The 21,490-nt window shown below is 38.7% G+C and overlaps 1 protein-coding gene across 3 annotated transcripts in view; it reads right to left on the bottom strand.

Moving 5' to 3' along the window:
- The window catches only part of AFG1L (AFG1 like ATPase), a 195,696-nt gene extending 176,350 nt beyond the window's left edge, over positions 1–19,346 (bottom strand). For all 3 annotated transcript variants that reach the window (XM_081526814.1, XM_081526816.1, XM_081526815.1), the window contains exon 1: positions 18,990–19,346. In XM_081526814.1, the coding sequence (XP_081382940.1) occupies positions 18,990–19,125 (136 nt within the window). In that variant the 5' untranslated portion in view covers positions 19,126–19,346. The remainder of the gene's footprint in view (positions 1–18,989) is intronic.
- Between the last annotated feature and the right edge of the window lie 2,144 nt (positions 19,347–21,490).

The following is a 21,490-nucleotide window of genomic DNA, read 5'->3' on the forward strand; positions in this document are numbered from 1 at the left end:
CAGGGAAGGTCCTGAAAATAGTCTCAGGACAGGGCTGGTTCCCATAAAGACCAAGTGTTTAGAAAGTTGGAACTTTCAGTCCCATCTACCAACCTATGACGGCAAGGGAGGCTGGAGATTATAAACACTCTTGAACAATAAGATTTGGAGAGCACCCAGGATGGTGAACACATCAAAGGAAGGTGACGTACCCAGAGAGGGCATGGAAGCCCCATCCCTTTCCCTGTGCATCCCTTCCATTTGCCTGTTCCTGAGTTGTATGTACCCTTTATAATAAACTGATAAACATATTTAAAGTGTTTGTTTCTGAGTTCTGTGACCATTACTAGTAAATTATCAAACTTAGCTAATTATCAACTCCCTGAATTTGAATTCAGCCATGCAGAAGGGTGGGAAGCAGGGCAGCACAGTTGCAGCTGGCCTCTGAAGTGGCGCCATTTTTATGGGATTGGCCCTTTAACACGTGGGAGCTGATGCTATTACCTTCAGGTAGATAGTGTCGGAATTGGAATTGATGGATACTCAGTAGTCTTGGTGGAGAAGAAAATGGCAACCCACTCCAGTATTCTTGCCTAGAGAATCCTGGGGCCTGAGGAGCCTGGTGGGCTGCTGTCCATAGGGTTGCATAGAGTCGGACACGACTGAAGCAACTTAGCACGCATGCATGCGTTGGAGAAGGAAATGGCAACCCACTCCAGTGTTCTTGCCTGGAGAATCCCAGGGACGGAGGAGCCTGGTGGGCTGTTGTCTGTGGGGTCGCACAGAGTCGGACAGGACTGAAGCGACTTAGCAGCAGCAGCAGCAGCAGTAGTGTTGGAGGATTTGAGACTCTCACAACCAGGGAAAATGCTCTTTTCCACTCCCTGGAATCAACCAAGTAAAATACCTGAGATTATGCTAATTTCCTTGTCCATCCCCAAACCCCTTTCCCAGACCTCAACCAGGTCCTCAGCCAATCAATCACCAATGCTACCCAATTTTGTGTGTATGTGTTAGTTGCTCAGTCACGTCTGACTCTTTAGAACTCCATGGACTGTAGCCCACTGGGCTCCTCTGTCTATGGGATTTTTCCAGGCAAGAATATTAGAGTGGGTTACCATTTCCTTCTCCAGGGGATCTTCCCAACCCAGGGATCAAACTCAAGTCTCTCACATTGCAGGCAGACACTTTAACGTCTGAGCCATCAGAGAAGCTCTCTTCCCAATTTTATATCCTAAAGCCTCTCTAATCCATTCCATCCTCCTCCTTCATATAACCACTCCAGCCGAGGCTCTTAATTATCTCTGGCTTGGTCTCCCTGCCTCCCATCATCTCCAGCCTCAAATTTATCTTGACCACAGTCTCTTAAAAAAATATCTTCCATCAACAACAGAAATGAACCTGCTAAAATCCAAATGTGATTTTATCAATATTTGGCTTAAAATTCATCTCATTGTTTAAAGGAGTGGTTTTCAAATGTAATTTTAACAGCAGCACCCTATTTATATACAAAACCTTCCATTGGATCCTAAATTTACTTAAGAGAAAAGAAGAAGGGGTAACAAAGTCCAATCCTCTCCACATCTCCCTCATTCTCATACCCATATCCCTTCATTTCCAAAGTAGCCCCTAAGGCCTCTTCCCCACCTTATAGGATCACAGTAAGTAAGAACAGTGCACAGAAGAGACTTAACACAGCAGGCCTCAGACTGCGGAGCTTAGAAACGCCTGCTTGCAAAAGTGGGACCTTGACAGGGAACTTGAATTCCCAGGGGGTTCCCATCAATCCCAGAAATAGTAAGAGTGACTTGCTGTGCCTAAATGTTTGTATTATATACAAGCAATATGGTTTATGCTGAACACCTAGTTTCCTTCTACAAGTCTGGAATTTTGGCACAGGCTAGGCAGAGGGTGGGCTTCCCAGGTGGCACTAGTGGTAAAGAACCCACCTGCCAATGCAAGCGGCATAAGAGATGCAGGTTTGATCCCTGGGTAGGGAAGATCCCCTGAAGGAGACCATGGCAACCCACTCCAGTATTCTTGCCCATGGAAAGAGGAGCCTGGCGGGCTACAGTCTATAGGGCTGCAGAGTCAGACACGACTGAAGCAACTAAGCATGCACGCATGGACAGGTAGAGGGTGTGTCCATAACTTCAACTCGGCCCTAGGCCTTGAGTCTCTGATGAATCTTCCTAATAGACAACATTTCCCACACCTGTTGTCAAAGTTGCTGGAGGTATTAAGCATGTTCTGTTTGACTCCACTGAGAGACGATGCTTATAAGGTTCTAATTTTTTCCCAAAGTTTTCCCCACATGACTTTTCCCTTTGCTGATTGTGCTTTGTATCCTTTCACTATAATAAATGGTAGCCTTGAGTACAACTATATGCTGAGTCCTCTAAGTCTTTAAGTAAATCACCAGAGGGTAGTCTTAAAGGGATCCCCAACACAGATGGTGTTCTCATTCTGAGGTTCAAGGAATCAATGAACACAGAAAAAGCATTTGACAAAAACTCTCAGTAAACTAAGAATAGAGGGAACTTCCTTATCTTGATAAAGAATATCTACAAAAACACTACAGCTAAAAATATACTTAACAGTAATAGCCTAGAAGTTTCCCACTAAGATCAAGAACAAGGAAAGGATGTCTCCTCTCTTCTCTCCATATCAACACAGTATTAAATAATGCCATAAGACAAGAAGAGGAAATAAAAGGTATGCATATTGAAAAGGAAGAAATAAGATGTTCTGTTCCCAAATGACATAACTGTCTATATAGAAAATACAAAAGAAACAACAAAATAAGACTCCTAGGACTAACAAGCAATTCTAGCAAGGTTATAAGATACAAGGTTAATATACAAAAGTCAATCACTTTCATATATGCCTGCAGTGAACAGTGGAATCTAAAATTAAAAACAATAGCATTTAAGGACTTCCCTGGTGGTCCAGTGGCTAAGATTGTCCACTCCCAATACAGGGAGCCCAGGTTCAATCCCTGGTCATGGAACTAGATGCCCCAGGCCACAACTAAAGATTCCCATATGCCTCAGTGTAACATCAAAGATCTTGTGTGCCACAACTAAGACCAGCACAGCTGAATTAATAAATTTTTTTTAAAATACCGCTTACATTAGCACTCCCAAAAATGAAATACTAAGGTGTAAATCTAACAAAATATGTAAAAGGTCTATATGCAGAAAATGACAGAACGCTGATGAACAAAATCAAAGAACTTAAAAATGGAGAAATATTCTATGCTCACGGACAGACTAAATATTGTCAATATGTCAGTTCTTCCCAACTTGATCTACAGATTCAACGGAACCTCAACTAAAATTCTGGCAAGTTATTTTGTGGATACTGACAAAATAATTCTAAAGTTTAAATGAAGAAGCAAGAGGGACCCAAAATAACCAACACAATACCAATGGAGAAGAACAATATTGGAGGACTGACACTACCCAACTTCAAGCCCTATATAAAGCTACAATAATCATGATAGCACCATATTGCCAAAAGAATAGACAAACAGATCAATAAAACAAAACTGAGAGTCCAGAAATATTGCCACATAAATATAGCCAACTAATTTTGACAGAGGAGTAAAGGTAATACAGTGGAGCAAAGATAATCTTTTCAATAAATGATGCTGGGAAAACACATCCACATGCAAAAAAGTGAATCTAGACACAGACCTTACACCTCCCAAAAATTAACTCAAATTGCATCATAGGGGGACTTCCTTGGTGGTCCAGTGACTAAGACTCTGCACTCCCAATGCAGGGGGCCCAGGTTCGATCCCTAGTCAGGGAACTAGATACCACATGCTACAATCAAGAGTTCATATGCTGCAACTTAGACCAGGTGCAGCAAAATAGATAAATATTTTTTAAAAAATGCATCATAGGACTAAATGTAAAAAAACAAACTATAAAACTCTTAGAAGATATCATGCGAGAAATACAGGCAAAACCTAGATGATCTTGGGTTCTGTTTTAACTTTTTAGATACAATACCAAAGGTACAATTCATGAGAGAAATCATTGATAAGCCAGGCTTAATTAAAAACTTCAGTTCTGCAAAAGACAATGTTATGGTCTCATAAGACAAGCCACAGACTGGGAGAAAATATTTGCCAAAGATCCATTTTATAAAAGACTATTTTCCAAAATACACAAAGAACTCAAAAACTCACAATCAAAACAATCTGATTAAAAACTGGGCTAAAAACTTTAACAGAAACCTCACCAAAGAAGATACACGTATGACAAAGAAGCATATGAAAACATCTCCACATCATATGCCATCACAGAAATGCAAATTAAAAGAACAATGAGACACCACTACACGCCTATTAGTATGGCCAAAATCCAGAACACTGACAAACGCTGGTCAGGATGTGGAGCAATAGGACCTCTCTTTCTTGATGAGCATACAAAGCGGTATGCTTAAAAGACAATTTGGTGGTTTGTTACAAAACTAAACATACTCTTATCATACAATCCAAAAATTATGCTCCTTGGTATTTATCCACAGAAGCTGGAAACTTATGTCCACAAAAAACCTACACATATATATTTATAACATCTTTATTCATAACTGCCATAACTTGGAAGCAACCAAGATGTCCTTCAGAAGGAGAATGGATAAATAAATTGGCACACCCTAAAAATGGAATATTACTCAGCACTAAAAAGAAATGCACTAAAAAGAAATGAGTTCTATCAGGCCATGAAAACACATTAAAAAAAAAAAAGTAAAAGCACATAACTAAGTGAAAGATCAATTTGAAAAAGCTATATACTGTAAGGTCCTATATCCTAATTATACGACAGCGACATTCTAGAAAAGGCAAAACTATGAAGATAGTAAAAAGATCAGTAGTAGAAAAAGGAAGCAAGTAGATAGGAAGAAGGTGTGAATAGGCAGAACACAGAGGATTTTTAGGGTAGTGAAAATACCTTAAAATATACTATACTGATGGATACATGTCATTATACATTTGTCCATATTCGTAGACTGTACCACACCAAGAGTGAACCCTACTGTAAACTATGGACTTCGGATGATGATGCTGTATAAGTGGAGGTTCATCAACTGTAACAAATGTACCTTCTGGATGGGACAGTGATAATGGGGACATGTTGAGGGGCAGGCAGGGGGTATTTGGCAAATCTCTGTACCTTTCTCTGAATTTTACTGTGAACCTAAAACTGCTCTAAAAAAAATAATAAAGTCTTTAAAAAGAAAGAGAATCAGTCAGGCAAGATGCTCAAGGCTGAAAGATTGGCCAGCTTAGGCCTGGATAGCAGCTGTATAAATTGAAACACAAAAGACTTCTCAAAAGCTGCACTAAATTAAATCTGTTACTACATCAGTGTACACAAATTATGTGATGCTGCTGCCATATTATTTTGATTTGTATTAATTTGCCTTATTGTACTCCAAATGGACAGTGGGAAAATGCCATTCTGAAGATCCACACACTAATCCACAAACATAAATGGAAGATTTTAGAGGCAAGAAAAAAAAATCTAAACTGTTTTAATACCTCAATTTTCTACCTTATTTCACTACTTTCTCCTAAAACTAAGTTTTAGGAAGATTCTACTATACTTCATAGCCCACCTGCTATAAGATTTAGTCAGTATCATGATATTTTAGCACCTGAATAATCTATTATAATTTTCTAGAAGTATTCTAACAATTACATCTATTTTTCTCCCTAAGGAAAAAAAATTAGTTTCCCCAGGCTTTAACAGGTTTATTTGTTATTACTTCAGCTACCTCTCCACCAACTTTTTTTTTAAATGAACATAAGCTCAAGATTTTACTGTCTTCATAAAAAAATAAAAGATGACGCTCAGGCCTGGATCACTTAGCCCTTGTATCTCCTCCCAGTTCAAAATGCTTGCAGGCCTTAACAGTCAGCACTCTTTAAATCTGCAGCACTTTCTAAGCTCAATGAATTCAAGCCTCAGCACAATCACCTTTTGTAATTTTAGCCTTTTTTCCAGAAAAGCAGCTCAGTCTGCCCATCATAGCCTCTCTGCTTCCTGTCATAAGACCACTTTCCCTGAGCATTCAGAGAATCCTTGCCCTTCTTGTCCTGTGTCACTTTGTGGGTTTAATGGTTGGCACACTTCTTACAGAAGTCCGGCAAGTTTTAAGAACACAAATCACGTCTGTTTGTTGTGGGGGCACTACTGGCAGGAAAAGGAGTTCCCCCAATATTTAAGTTTTCATCTTAAAACAGAGATTTAGAACAAAAAAATTCTTAAGTTCTGCATTCTTAAAGTCTATGCTAACATAAATGCTGCTGCTGCTGCTGCTGCTAAGTCACTTCAGTTGTGTCCAACTCTGCGACCCCACCAACGGCAGCCCACCAGGCTCTGCTGTCTCTGGGATTCTCCAGGCAAGAACACTGGAGTGGGTTGCCAGTTCCTTCTCCAATGCATGAAAGTGAAAAATGAAAGTGAAGTTGCTCAGTCGTGTCCAACTCTTGGCGACCCCACGGACTGCAGCCTATCAGGCTCCTCTGTCCATGGGATTTTCCAGGCAAGAGTACTGGAGTGGGTTGCCATTGCCTTCTCCTAACAAATAATGTTATTTAATTAAATAATGTTATTAAATGTTATTAAATAATGTTATTTAATGTTCCACTTAAATAATCTCATTTCATTAATAATATAAACCACAATTACGCTCTTTAGGGGCTTCCCAGGTGGCTCCGTGGTAAAGAATCCATCAATGCAGGAGAAGCAAGAGGCACGGGTTCAATCCCTGGGTCCAGAAGATCCCCTGGAGGAGGGCATGGCAACCCATTCTAGTATTCTTGCCTGGAAAATCCCATGAACAGAGAAGCCTGGCAGGCTACAGTCCATGGGGTCACAAAGAGTAGGACACAAGTGAGCGACTGAGCACACATGCACTCGTGCTCTTCCTAATGGTACATAATAACTCCTAATGCGAAAGAAGAGGCAGTACAACTGTTAAGAAATTAGAAAAAGGCAAATTGTCGCGAACAGCCCTAACAAGAATTGTTATATACACATGGGTTGTTTTTTTGTATTTTTTTAAATAACATCTTGACTTAGGGTCATGACAGGCTGGCAGTCAATGGTGGGGGTGGGTCTGAGAGCTTTCTGAAATTAAAAGTATGTGTGTGTATGTTTGTGCATTTTTCCTGAGGTAAGAGCTCTAAATATACTACAGATTCCTTCAGAATTTCAAAAAAGTGAACAAAAACTGGTTAAGAATCTCTGTTTTAAAAAGCATTCTCAAAATTTTGAGTTTAAAAGAAAACTCTATTAATAGCAGCTCACATTTATTGAGCATCTACAGTGTACTAGGGGCTAGGTTAAGTAACTTCACATAATTACTTGCTTTACTCTGCACAATTAACCTATTATACAAATAACTAAAAACACCCATAGATGAATCTGTTCATCGATTTATTCATTCACGTTTCTTGAGAACCAACTATGTAGCTCAGACACTATTCTTATCATCGGTGAAACTACACTTAAAAACAAAAATCTTTCCTTGTGGAGACTTCCCTCCAGTCAAGGGGAAGACAGACAAAAAATTAGATGAAGAAGCAACAAAGGATCATGTAATGATCAGTATACTGGTGAAAATAAAACTGGTGAAAATAATCCTAGGACCTCTGACTTCCCCAGGGAGCTCAACAAAAGTACAGAATTTTAGGCACCACCCCAGGGTTCTGAATCAAAATTTGCATTTTTAACAAAAATATATAGGTGTTTCATATGCACACTGAAGTCTGAGAAGCACTATGCTAGGGAATGATTGAGGACTCCTATAGATTATTAAGAAAAGCCTTCCTGTGGAAGTGACATAAGCTGACACCTAATATCCAAAGGAGTGGTCCTAAGGAAGACCTAGGAGAACTGCCCAGGAAGAGGAAAGAGCTCTGGGAAAACCTTAAAGAGAAAACGGAAATAAGCTTCACATTCTCAAGGAAGGAAGAGAAAGTTTACAAGGTGCAGTATGTTATAAGGTGAAGCTGGAAAGAAGAGGAAGGACCAGATCATGCAGGGTCTTACAAACCATGGTAAATAGCATGGATTTGATAAGATCAAGTATAAGAATTTCTCTTTTCCTTTTTTTTTAAAAAAAAAAAAAGCAGAGAGACCAGTTAGGAAACTAACAACAGTACAGTTCAGAGATAGCTATGATTTGGACCAGACAGTTAGCATTGTAGGTTAACTAAACTGAACAAGATCATATAGATAATAACAATAGCAGCAAAAATTGCCAACCTTTAGTGCATACTCACTAAGTGCCAAGTATTTTTCTCAGTACTTTACACACTTCAAATCATTTAATCTTCACAACCACCTTTCGATGTAGGTACTAACATTATCCCTAACTTAAAGAAACTGAAGCACAAAGGCACTAAGTAGTAACTTGTCCATGTCCCCTAGCTAGGTAGTGGCAGAGCCAGCATTTGTACCTACAGGTCCAGCAGGGAGGCAGGATGTGATGGTGGAAGGGGCATGGGCTCTGGAGTCATACCCTCCAGATTTATCTCTTAACTCCACCATTTCAACTCTGGATCATAGCAGGTTGGTCACAAGATCACAGTCCTAGCCAATGATGCCTAAGAGGAAGTCAACTTCTGCCAGAGTGTCTCCTGATGCTCTTCAAAAGATGACCAGGACAGAAACTCATTCCTTCCTGCCTCCGTACTTTTACCTGTGAAATCAAGATACCTGGACTGCTGCAAGTACCTTCAGAACATGAGAGGAAATGCTACTAACACACTGAGGACAACAATAATCTTGATATATGTTGTGACAGTTAATTTTATGTGTCAACTTGACCAGGCCATGGAGTGCCAATACATTTGGTCAAACACTACTCTAGATGCATCTATGAGGCCATTTCTGATAAGATTAACATTTGAAGCACTAGATTGAGTAGACTGTTCTCCATTATGCGGGAGGGTGCCATCCAATCAGCTGAAGTCCTGAACAGAAGACTGATCTTCCCCTGAGTAAGAGGGAACTCCTTGAGCCTGGATGCCTTTAAGCTGTAACACTGGTTTTCTCCTGCCTTTAGACTCAAACTGAAACGTCAGTTCTTCCTGGGTCTTAAGCCTACCAGTCTTTGGACTAGAACTATACTATTGGCACTTCTGGTTCTCAGGCCTTTGGACTCAGATAGGAATTACCACCACCAACTCTCATGGGTCTCTGGGTCTTCAGCATACTGACTGTAGATCTTGGCACTTGTCAACCTCCATAATTGCACGAGCTGATGATTTCTTATAATAAATCTTTTTCTAAATATACATACATCCTATTGGTTGTCTCTGGAGAACTATGACTAAAATATATGTCATAAAGCTTAACTGTGTTTCCATAGAGCTGGAGTAATAATAGCAAAGGGGATGTGTGGTCTCTGTGCTCTTTAGTGCTTTAAATAGGAATGGAATTTCAAATTCTACACAAAGTAGATAGTTAAGAAAATCTTAGAGATATTCTTTAGAGACTTAAGCAAAATGGTGGACCAGACTATTTCAACAGAAAGTAAGCATTTTTCTTTCAGAAATGTTATTTTACAGGTTTGTTTTACCCTTAAGGGTTTTCACTTGGTGTTAAATATTTTTGAGAACCCACCTCCAACTTCATACTCAAAATCAGTAGAGATGTTGTTTAACGTGCAGAAATTTTACATACAACTTGTCGGTAAAGCGGTTCAGCTCAAAAACATACTGTGAAGAATTCTCAGCTCAAAAATATCCTGTGATTAAAGAATTGAAGATATGTAAGATAACACATGATCATACAAATTCAAAGGTTTTCAAGGTAAAGAAAATTACCTTTTTGCATTATTCCTTCCTAGATAGCTATATGTCCAAAAATATTCAATAAAATTTTTGATGAGTCTGATTATTTCAAGACATTGCATGTGTTTACTTCACTAGAATTAAGGACGTTATATAAAATCAACAGATTACAAGAGGTACTTATGTAACCCAGAAAAGTTATATGCTTTATGCTCATTTTAACAACTTAGGATTTTCTTTGCAAAGCTTGGATTCATTTGAAAACTTATGAGAAACAGAATACTGATAGATATAAAAGATATACAGATATATCTTTTAGATAGATATAAAATAGATATAAAATGGTACAGTACAATAAATACAGTTGGCCCTCTGCATCCGCAGATGTTCAACTCAAAAATAAGGATGGCCAACTATAGTTGCAACAGAGACCATGGCAGGCAAGGACAAAGGTATTACCTGACCCTTTCCAGAAAAAGTTGCCAGTCCCTGACTTACTCTCCTAACAGGTGTGGACTTTCTAAAACCAATCCTGTCTGGACAATGACAATCATCTGTGAAACTCAGACTTAATGAATCCCAATTAAATCTCTGTAGTAATGGATCAAAAAAAAACATAACCATAGGAGCTAAAATTATAAAATGTTTAGAAGAAAACATCATTGTAAATCTTCATGACCTTGGATTAGGCAATGATTTCTTAGTTATGAGACCAAGAGCAAAAGCAACCAAAGAAAAAATAAATTGGACTTCATCAAAATTAATACTTTTGTATACTAAAGGACATTACCAAGAAAGTGATGATACAACCTACAGAATGGGAGAAAACATTTGTAATCTATAATCTGACATAATTCATTAAGAAATAGAATCCAACAATTTCACCTATGAGTATATCTCTGAAGGAAACAAAATCACTATCTCAAAAAATAACTGCACCTCCATGTCCACTGTGTGTGTGCGTGCGTGCTCAGTCATTAAGTCATGTCCCACTCTTTGCGACCCCATGGACTGTAGCCTGTCAGGCTCCTCTGTCCATTGCAGCATTATTTACATAGCCAACACATGAAAACAAGTGTTAATCAACATATGAAAGGATAAAGCAACAGTAACATAAACCAGGGTGTTGACTGCCATTTTGAGTAAAAAACTAATGACTTTGAGGGTATATAATGTGAGCCTTTGAGCACTACAAATGTTCTATTGTTGATTTGGGTTGTATTTACACAAATCTGTTTATAAAAATTCAGTAGGCTTTACAATTAGTGCTTGTGTACTTTTCTAAATAAATCGTATACTTTAATAAGTATACTTAAAAAACAAAAATGAAGTTCACAGTAATTATCTTTTCTGTATTTTCTACTATGCACATGTAGTATTTTTATAATAAAAATAATTTACTTTTAATAGAAAAAAATAACTCATCAAGCATAAACAAAGGATACCTGTCTTAATAGCCCAAGGAGTCTTAAGGTGAGACACGAATATGATCTGACCACCAAGTTAATACAACAGGACACAGGAAAGGTAACCTAAAGTACTGTTCTGGCCAGAAATGTCCAAAGGAATATACTGATATGTGGACCACGTTTTCAGAGTGACATTCAGAAACTGTAGTCTCAAGAAGGGAAGTACTTCAAGGATCTAGAAACCATAAGATTTCATAAGAATGTCATAAGATGTGACTGATAAGAGATGGTTGACACTGAGGAGAGAGTAACAACATCCCAGCACTTTGTGTCTAGCATACAGGTGGCACCAAGAAATATTTGCAGAATGAATGAACAGAAGAATGGGAGAAATATAAGTCTTTGATGTTTTAAAGGTTGTCAAATGGAATTGGGACAAGGAAATGTGATAAATGAATAAATGACTATATAAATTAATAAGATATATATCATCAGTATGGATATACCTAGAAAACTACCATAAGAACAATGAGAACTAGAGTTATATAAGCTGTCCCTGGGGAAAAAGTCAAGATGCATGAGGAGAAGTTACAGAAAAGCTCAAATCTCAGCCTATTAAAGTATTTTTTAGCAATTAGGGCTACCCAAAAATGAACAGAATGCCTCAAAAAGAAACAATAAAGGCAGAAAGTACATTCCCATCTGACATTTGACTACATAACCCAGAGGTCCTCTTCACCTCTATTATTCTACGATCCTATGAAATGTTATCATCATATCTTGCTACACAGCAAATAATTAACAACTGGAGTTACTTTGAAAACAGTACCCATAAGCAGTATCTTACTAAATGAAGATATGTCACCTAAGTGACTTACCTGCGTACTATAAATCAAATTTCAACAACTTTCTTTGAAACATCATGATGAAAGCAGTAGCTCACATTTTCTCAGACCCTCTAGATATATTCAGAATATCCAGAGAAAAGGTAATTAAATCCAGGATAACAATAACCATCCTGGTTATCTGTAGAGGCCCTCCACACAATCTTAGAAAAATCAAAATTGCATTTTCTAGAATTCAAAGCATTGAAATCAGACTGAGTCCTCTGCCATTGTTAATATAAGTGAGTCTTCCCCCCAAATCAAAAAAGTTTTAGTAATTATACATAGAGTTGAGTTCGTCCTATTCCTTTTCACTGACTGGAATCCACCACCTCTACCATTTCAATATTACTATTTCAATTACTCTTGGCATAGCCCCATGCTTATATAACATTTCTTATGGTTCTCAAAGGACTTTCTCATACAATAACTTATTTGAGCCTCATAGATGACATTTGAGCCTCATGATGACATATTGTTAGGATGACTAATCCCATTCGACAGATGAGAAAAAGGAAGTATCAAATTCAATGACTGATTCAGTACCAGAGGATGAAACCAAAATCACAATGTAGTCTTCCCAGGTTACATTTTATTATTCATCAGGTATCCCATATGTTCATTAGTCCTAAAACAGAACTGATCAGAATTTTTCTAAGTAATAGTTATGGAATAAAAGGAGCTTTATTTTTTCACAAAGAGAAAGAAGATTGTTGCCAAAAAGAACACACGCTTAGTTAAACGAAATCAAAACTATATGAGGAATTTAGATTTCCAGTTTAAAATGTTTACCCAACTGCTGTGAGAAAAATGCACAATCAGGAAAGGCACGTTTAATATTTCTAAAGGGTTGGATTAAAACTTCAGCTGTAAACTTCATTACTGTAATTAGATTTTTAATGCATATTTATTAAACATCCATTCAAATACTGTGTTCACAATTATTCATGAGTGTTTTGTACATTTGTGTTGATTTTAACAAACTATAAACAGTGGCCACTGACCAGAAATGTTCTCCTACAATGACCGAAGCCCATATTAAGGTCATATGCATCCCATCTATACTCTATTATGGTCTAGTCATACCTAAAGAAAAATATTCAGCTGCCTTTCTGAAAACTGCAATGGTCATCAATGACCCAAAAAGTCAGATTTACCAGTGACACTAAAAGACCTATGTTTGATTCAGTGATGAATAAACAAAGTACAGAATAGAAGAAAATCAAATCTTAATTAAACTCTTTCTTTAGAAAAACAACATAAGCCATCATCAAGGAATGCATCACAAGATGATTTACTTTATTTATAAATGGCTGATTTAGGGGCTTTAAAAGGGTGCTTTTGATTTAAATAGAAAAATTATGAAAATTGAAACTAAATGCTTGCCAGTTATCATTCTTTTCCTTTAGAAGCTAGTTAATCTTCAATCTGTCAATGTGTGTAACTTTACAAAAGGAAAAAAAAACAGTACTTTAAATTTCATAACAAATCAGTAAAATACTGCCTAAAAATCTGAATAAAGCTATTCTGAAGTAATTATAGGCATGGCCTAGCATACTGAGTAACTCCTTAATATTCACTCTTTCCAAACACTATTTAATAATGAAATCTAAGGGATCTATTTTCTTTCAAACAATAAAAAAAAATAACATCTACTTGTTATGTTCATTTAAAATTTTTTACACACATATATAAAAGAATTTTTAAATGGAATCTATAGGAGTTATAACTAAGATATACACTGCATTATGGAGCTTTGAAGTAACTAAGATCTACATGTTCAGGCTTTAAAAATTGCTGAAAACAGGTGTACCTGGTCAAGAACATGGACAGATAATGTTGAAAAGTATCTTTAAGGATGAGCTGAATGGAGAGAAGAAATAAGAAGGACAAGCAGGACAGTGAAAGAAGGTTATGAAAAAGATTCCAAAGATTAAAGTATGAGTTACCTCCAGCAGGTACACACAGAAATGAGACCTCAACAGAGGACTTTAGGCAAGGAAGACAAAACACAGCAGGAAGAACAGACATATTCAAAAGGCTCTTAAGAGAGAAATTAGAACAAATCTTAGTCACTAATCAGAAAAAAATTATGAGAGGCCTAGGGAAACAGTGTGAGAGATAGTCAAGCTGAGGCTACATAACCTTCTGTCAATTTATAGAGCATATTAATGTACTGGTGTCAAGGCTGAATTATCAATTTCAAGACCATTGACAACTATTATTTCTGTAGTACTTTTGTGAAAAGACAAATCCAAAATAATTAAATCCATTTACACATTCACCATTCACTTAAAGAGAATGAAGAACATGAGGTAAAAAGCAGTGCTAATCTACGGTAGATCAGTAATCTGTCTCTAGACTTCTCAAGTTCCTTTCTAATGGGTTCCACTCTTAAGTAAGTAAGTGAAAGTCACTCAGTCGTGTTCAACTCTTTGAGACCCTATGGACTAGACAGTCCATGGAATTCTCTAGGACAGAATACTGGAGTGGGTAGCCTTTCCCTTCTCCAGGGGATCTTCCTAACCAAGGGATCAAACACAGGTCTCCCTCATTGCAGGCAGATTCTTTACCAGCTGAGCCACAAGGGAAGCCCAAGAATACTGGGGTGGGTAGCCTATCCCATCTCCAGCGGCTCTTCCTGACCCAGGAATCAAACTGAGGTCTCCTGCATTGCAGGCGGATTCTTTACCAACTGAGCTATCAAGATAGCCCTGTTCAAAAGTTCCACTCTTGAACCCATGCTATGTCATCTGCCAACCCTCCACCCCAGAACTACATTTAGACACTAGCTATGCCATGTCGTAAGTTGTACTATGCTTTAAAAAAATTAACTGAAAGAAATCTGTTGTTGTTTAGTCACTTGCTAAGTCATGTCTGACTCTTTTGCGACCCTATGGACTGCAGCACGCCAGGCTCCTCTGCCCATGAGATTTCCCAGGCAAGAATACTGGAGAGGGTTGCCATTTCCTTCTCCAAGGGATCTTCCCCACCCAGGGATCAAACTCACGTCTCCTGCACTTGCAGGTGGAATCTTTACCACTGAGCCACTAGGGAAGCCCAAAGAAACCATTAACATGAAGTTAATCAGTCTCAGGAGGAGGCATGGACATTTTTTTCTAATATAATAATAAATGTTAATGCAAATCCAAGAAACATGAAGTTTCACACAGGGTATTCATCTAGTTGGGTAATAAAAGTCCAAAGTCCATTTTCTTAATCACTAATCTATACCACCAATAAACAATACCAACTCAAATGGTTGAGTTCTACTCACAATAATACCTGATCAGGATCTCCAATGTGCGTGTACTAAAAAAGAGATTGTAGGCTAAAGGTAAATATGAATCATCAGTTAACAGAGAGATCTAAAAATATAACATTGAGATGCAGAAGGACAGTATAATAAGAAATCACAAGATGTGACTCTCATATTCTCTCACGTCCATGAAACAAACAATTTCTAAGGCTAGCTTAAGTAAAACAGATATGCTGATTTTAAGTTCTAGAAAAATTTGAAGCATTCTCCTCCTTGGTTTCTCTCCTATTACTCTATGACCTCTCTAACTGCTCCCTGACAAGGTCACATTCTTTTGCTCATAAAATAAGTTTTCCTTAAGAAATCATTTCTAGTCTTTCCTCCTTTTCCTTCTACAAATATTACCAAGCTACTTCTTCCATCCTCATGGCTCTCAGCACCTCCTATTTTCTCTCTTAGATGCATCTCTCATATTTCCTACAACTAATTAGATTTATTTACCTGGAATTATCACTAACGTCTCAAATTTAATATATCTAAAATGGAACCTCACCTAAAATACCTCTGGCCTTACTTTTTGTTGTTTAGTTTTCTTTGATAGATGGAATATGATGCCATTAAGTTGTCCAAACTAGGAAACCCAAATTGACCTTAAACTCTGCTCTTTCCTTGTCTCCCCCAGAGCCGGTCGATTTTACCAAAACAGTATCTCTGAACTCCCTCCTTTGCTGCCCTGCTCTCCATTTTTACCATTTTTACCAGTAATTCAGGCCCTAAGTCACTCTCCTAGATAATCACCATGCTTCCAATATTCCCCCATCCAGGCATTCCTGATCTGTTTTTCAGGTGGCCCCAAGGACAATTATGCTAAAGTGGACCTGATCACTTCTCAAGAAATATTCAACAAAATCACCCTGAGCCTACATGTTTGCATACTATACAGGACTCTTCTAACCAGAACCTGGCCCACCTGCCAAGCTTCATCTCTACCTACTCCCCCTGAGGGACTATATGTACACCAATAAGGGCCAATCACAACTCACTTCTACACTTTTGCTTAAAAGCCCTTCCGTTTCCAAGCAAAGCTGCTTTCTTTTGTGTAGTTCTACAAACCTTCAGATGAGCCTAGATTATGATGGTGTTAATGTTCATTGTCTTGGTAAAGAGCTAGTAGAACATAGTGGTTAAGTTTGTGCTTCTGGAGCAAAAATGCCTGGGTTCAAATACCACTAGAGAGGTCAGACTGTTTATCTACAAAATAGAGATAACAACAAGTTTATATAAATAGCACAGGACACTCTACTCAATATTCTGTAATAACTTATATGGGAAAAGAATCTGAAAAAGAATGAATATATGTATATGTACAACTGAATCACTTTACACCTGAAACACAATGTTGTTAATCAACTATATTCCAATATAAAATATAAATTTTTAAAATATAAATGTAAACAGTAAATAACCTCACAAAAAAAAAATCAAGAAAAGGATAGAAAACAAACTTAAATCAGACTCCAAATACTGAATAACATTTAACTTAAATTTTTTCTTTTACTTAAAGAAGGGGAGGGAACAATTTTAGTTACAGTTAAATTGACTTCTATCCTAATTGCATTTTCATCAAATGTCCACATTCAAAACTGGCTAAATCTTGAGTATAGGAGATAGTATGAGTTGAGGTTAATAGCATTGGCCTTAGGCTCAGATGTAAGTCCAAATACAGCCTTTACTTGAACCCATAAGTTCTGCCACTTAACTAGCATGTAACTTTTGCAACCTTGGGTTTCTTATCCCCAAAATAAGGATAATGAGAATTAAATAAGGTAAGGTATGTAGAAAGCACTTAGCATACTGTATGACCCTGAACAAACATTCAGTAAGTCTCATGTTACTACGATGTTCCTTAAATCCTAATTTTCATAAATTATGGTACATGCATACAATGGAATTCTATTTTAATCATTTAAAATGTGAGGCAGTTCTACACGTATTGATGTAGAGTGACTGCCAAGATATAGTATCAATACATGACAAAAAAAGGGCAGAAAAGTGTGTATAGTACATTACCACTTCTATTTTTCTTTACCACAGATATTTATAAATATATATGTGTATATATATGTACACACACACAGATATCTTTAAACACACACAGAATGTCTCTGGAAGAATACATAAGAAACAAGTATCGGTAGTTGCTTCTGGGAAGAAAAACTAAGTGGCTGTGGGACAGGGTGGAAGAAAGTCAACATTTTACCTAATTCCTTTTTGTACCTTTTGAATTTTGTACTGTTTACTTCTAGTGTCTATTCCGCAAAAAAAAAAAAAAAATTCTAAGTTTATATAATGATCGAAGAAACCTCATGCTACCAAAATACTCCATTATATAGTAAATGTGCTAAGCCACTTCAGTCTTGTTCTACTCTGTGCCACCCTATAGGCTGTAGTCCGCCGGGTTGCTCTGTCCATGGGATTCTCCAGGCAAGAATACTGGAGTGGGTTGCCATTTCCTTCTCCAATATAGGAGGCGGATTATGCTAAACTTTACAATAAAACCTAAAGGGACTTAATCACAGTTCCAGTATTAATTTCAATTCTATTGTTGATAATAATCAAAGACTGATAGAGTTTTAGCTAAATTAGCCAATGAGAAACAATTTATTGAGATCACGGGTTTGGGTAAACTCTGGGAGTTGGTGATGGACAGGGAGGCCCGGCGTGCTGCGATTCACGGGGTCGCAAAGAGTCGGACACGACTGAGCGACTGAACTGAACTGATGGGGGGAGTGGCCTGGAGATTTTTTTTTTTTAAATAAAGTTATGTGGATGAGGGAGCAATAAGAATAACATCACTCAAAAAACAAACAAACAAAAAAAACACACACATATATATATTAGGCGCCAAACATTGTGCTAAGTGCTGAGGAAACTGACATCTGGTCCTTGCCTTTGAGTAACCTGCAATTTAGTGGAAGTATATGAACAGAGCAGTAAAATTAGCATTCCTGGTGGGCTTGCTTATTTAAAATACAGGTTCATTCATTCATGAACACATAACAATTCGAATGAATGGTGCAAGCCTGGTGACAAAATACACTTCGCTGAAGCCTCTAGTAGTAACTTGAAAAGTACATGAGAACTCGATCCCTCAATCTGAGAATGCTTGTACACTTGCATTCCCGGAATCCAGAGAGCTCGCGGAGCCTGCAGGTGTCACAGGCTTGGCTTTTCATTACAGTCCCGGGATACCAGCCTGGAGACCTTGGGACTGCGACTGCACAGATTGGACGAGTTCCCAGACCTCAACCCCCAACTTGAGTCCTTTCAAGCCAGGGACTCCCACACCTGGGCTTACAAAGTCTCAACTCTAACAGCCGGGGTCCGGGGGACAACAAACCCTGAGTCGACCCCTGACCCTCAAAATGAAGTCATTCTGGGCCACCTCCCTCAGTGCTTAGTGCTCCTCCTGCAGGAGGCAATAATAGGAGAGCACGAGAGGGTGAAATCCCTCTGGAGGAAACCTCTCGAAAACTGAACCAAAGCGCCAGTATATGGAGCTCGAGGAGGGTTGACTGCCCCGAGGCTTCCTGGGTCATAAGCAGTGGGCTCGGCTTACTCCAGACACAGTCACTAACCTTTACAAAGAGGGTTTCCAGGGGCGATGGCCGAAGGGGTGAGAGCAGCGGCCCAAGCCCTGCACCCAACACATCTCCCTCTCAGCCGGCTCTGCGTTAAGCGCAGGGTAACCAAGGGCGACCATGAGGCCGCCATCTTGAGCTCCGTACCAGGGGAGGAAGAGGAAAACTTTATGGAAACACAGAAGAGAGACGGTAGCACGGACAAACGTAGCCGTGTACACAGAACGCTCCGCCCTAGAGAATGAGCAGCGGAAGAACTCGACCTCTAGTAGCGAGGGGGCGGGCTGGCCTCCGATGCCCTTTGTATCCTTCCTGACACAGCAAATCTGGACTACGACTCCCAGCATGCAGTGCGGCGGCACCGGGGGCGGGGCGGGCAGCTCAAGCCTGGTAAGAGGGACAATTGTCCACCCAGAGGCTGCAGCAGAGGATTCCAAAACACTTTCAAGGAGTTAGAACGTGATTACAGCTTGTATTCAAAGAGCCATCTCTGAGCCTTTTAGGTTAGAGAACCTGACCGAGAGTCCAAAACCTAAAGTGGGCCCTCATATTTTAACGAAGTATTGATGTTACCTTTCGTAAATGGTAGCCCCAATTTATTTGCCTCCAGCGTCCAACTCATCTTCAGCAGAGTATCTGAAATGTGCTCCCACCACTTTTGCTTTCTGTATTTTAATACCATAAATTATTTTTGATGTGGTGTACACTCAAATGTTTTTAAAGAACATGGGGAAATGTATGTAACATGGGAAAGCTAATGGCCCAAAATGAATGAGTGGATAGAGTGGCCGTGGGACAGTGTATCTAAAGAAGAATTTCTAAATGATCTGCCCTATTTTGATTAATCAAAAAATGTTTTGAATCACTATGCTAAATACACTGGGAATACAAACTGCTGACCTGAAGAGTCAATCAATCCCATAGGAGGGATAAAGACAAGGACAAAAGGTTTAACCACCTGTTGTGGAATCAATGAAAGAACATTTTGCCTGAGAAATGAGGAAGGCCTTCTAGAAGCTTTACTTTCAACAGGAAATGAAGACCTTCCAAGAACAAGGAATAGAGTGAGTTAAGGCAGGCAAGTAAATATGGATTACAGGAAGGAGAAAGCCAAGTTTCAAACTACATTAGAAAGAGTTCCAGAAAGTTAGGTAGTTGGGCTACAATAGACCTCCTCACCCATCACAGCCTTGTGGTGGTGAAGGGAGTTGACTAATTCAATGAAGCTATGAGCCAGGCCCTGAAGGGCCAGCCAAGAGGGGCCAGTCATAGTGGAGACTTCTGACAAAACCTTCTACAATAGAAGATTCCAAAGAAACAGGAAAAAGAGAGCATATAGAATGGTATAATATTTTGGAGACTTCTCTACTGACTGTCAAATCATTTATGGAAAAATTATTTTGATTGTCTTCCAAAATATGTTGTCAAATTATTTCTTCTATCTTTAATTACATCTGAAAGGACAAACTATTCCTACATGTTTGTTTCATTTAATATCACTAATTTTTGGTGTGACATTTTGTGGAAGACCTTTTGAAAAACAATTGGACTATTTCTTCCTTGACTTACACATTTATCACACTCAAGACTTTCACAGAGTGTCTGAGTATCATTTTGTTTGCTCTTGGAAAACTACGGCTTGTCTTGGTCAATTAAATTCAGTTCAGTTCAGTTGCTCAGTTGTGCCCAACTCTTTGCGACCCCATGAACTGCAGCACACCAGACCTCTCTGTCCATCACCAACTCCCGGAGTCTACCCAAACCCATGTCCATCCAGTTGGTGATGCTATCCAACCATCTCATCCTCTGTCGTCCCCTTCTCCTCCTGCCCCCAAACCTACCCAGCATTAGGGTCTTTTCCAATGAGTCAACTCTTCGCATGAGGTGGCCAAAGTATTAGAGTTTCAGCTTCAACATCAGTCCTTCCAATGAGCACCCAGGACTGATCTCCTTTAGGATGGACTGGTTGGATCTCCTTGCAGTCCAAGGGACTCTCAAGAGTCTTCTCCAACACCACAGTTCAAAACCATCAATTCTTCGGCACTCAGCTTTCTTCACCGCCCAACTCTCACATCCATACATGACCACTGGAAAAACCATAGCCTTGACTAGATGGACTTTTGTTGGCAAAGTAATGTCTCTGCTTTTAAATATGCTATCTAGGTTGGCCATAACCTTCCTTCCAAGCAGTAAGCGTCTTTTAATTTCATGGCTGCAATCACCATCAGCAGTGATTTGGGAGCCCAAAAAAATAAAGTCTGACACTGTTTCCACTGTTTCCCCATCTATTTCCCATTAAGTGATGGAACTGGATGCCATGATCTTAGTTTTCTGAACGTTGAGCTTTAAGCCAACTTTTTCACTCTCCTCTTTCACTTTCATCAAGAGGCTCTTGAGTTCTTCTTCACTTTCTGCCATAAGGGTGGTGTCATCCGCATATCTGAGGTTATTGATATTTTTCCCAGCAATCTTGATTCCAGCTTGTGTTTCTTCCAGCC

Source organism: Giraffa tippelskirchi, chromosome 9, assembly GCF_054371585.1.
Source record: "Giraffa tippelskirchi isolate mGirTip1 chromosome 9, T2T-mGirTip1v1.2.pri, whole genome shotgun sequence".
NCBI lineage: Eukaryota > Metazoa > Chordata > Mammalia > Artiodactyla > Giraffidae > Giraffa > Giraffa tippelskirchi.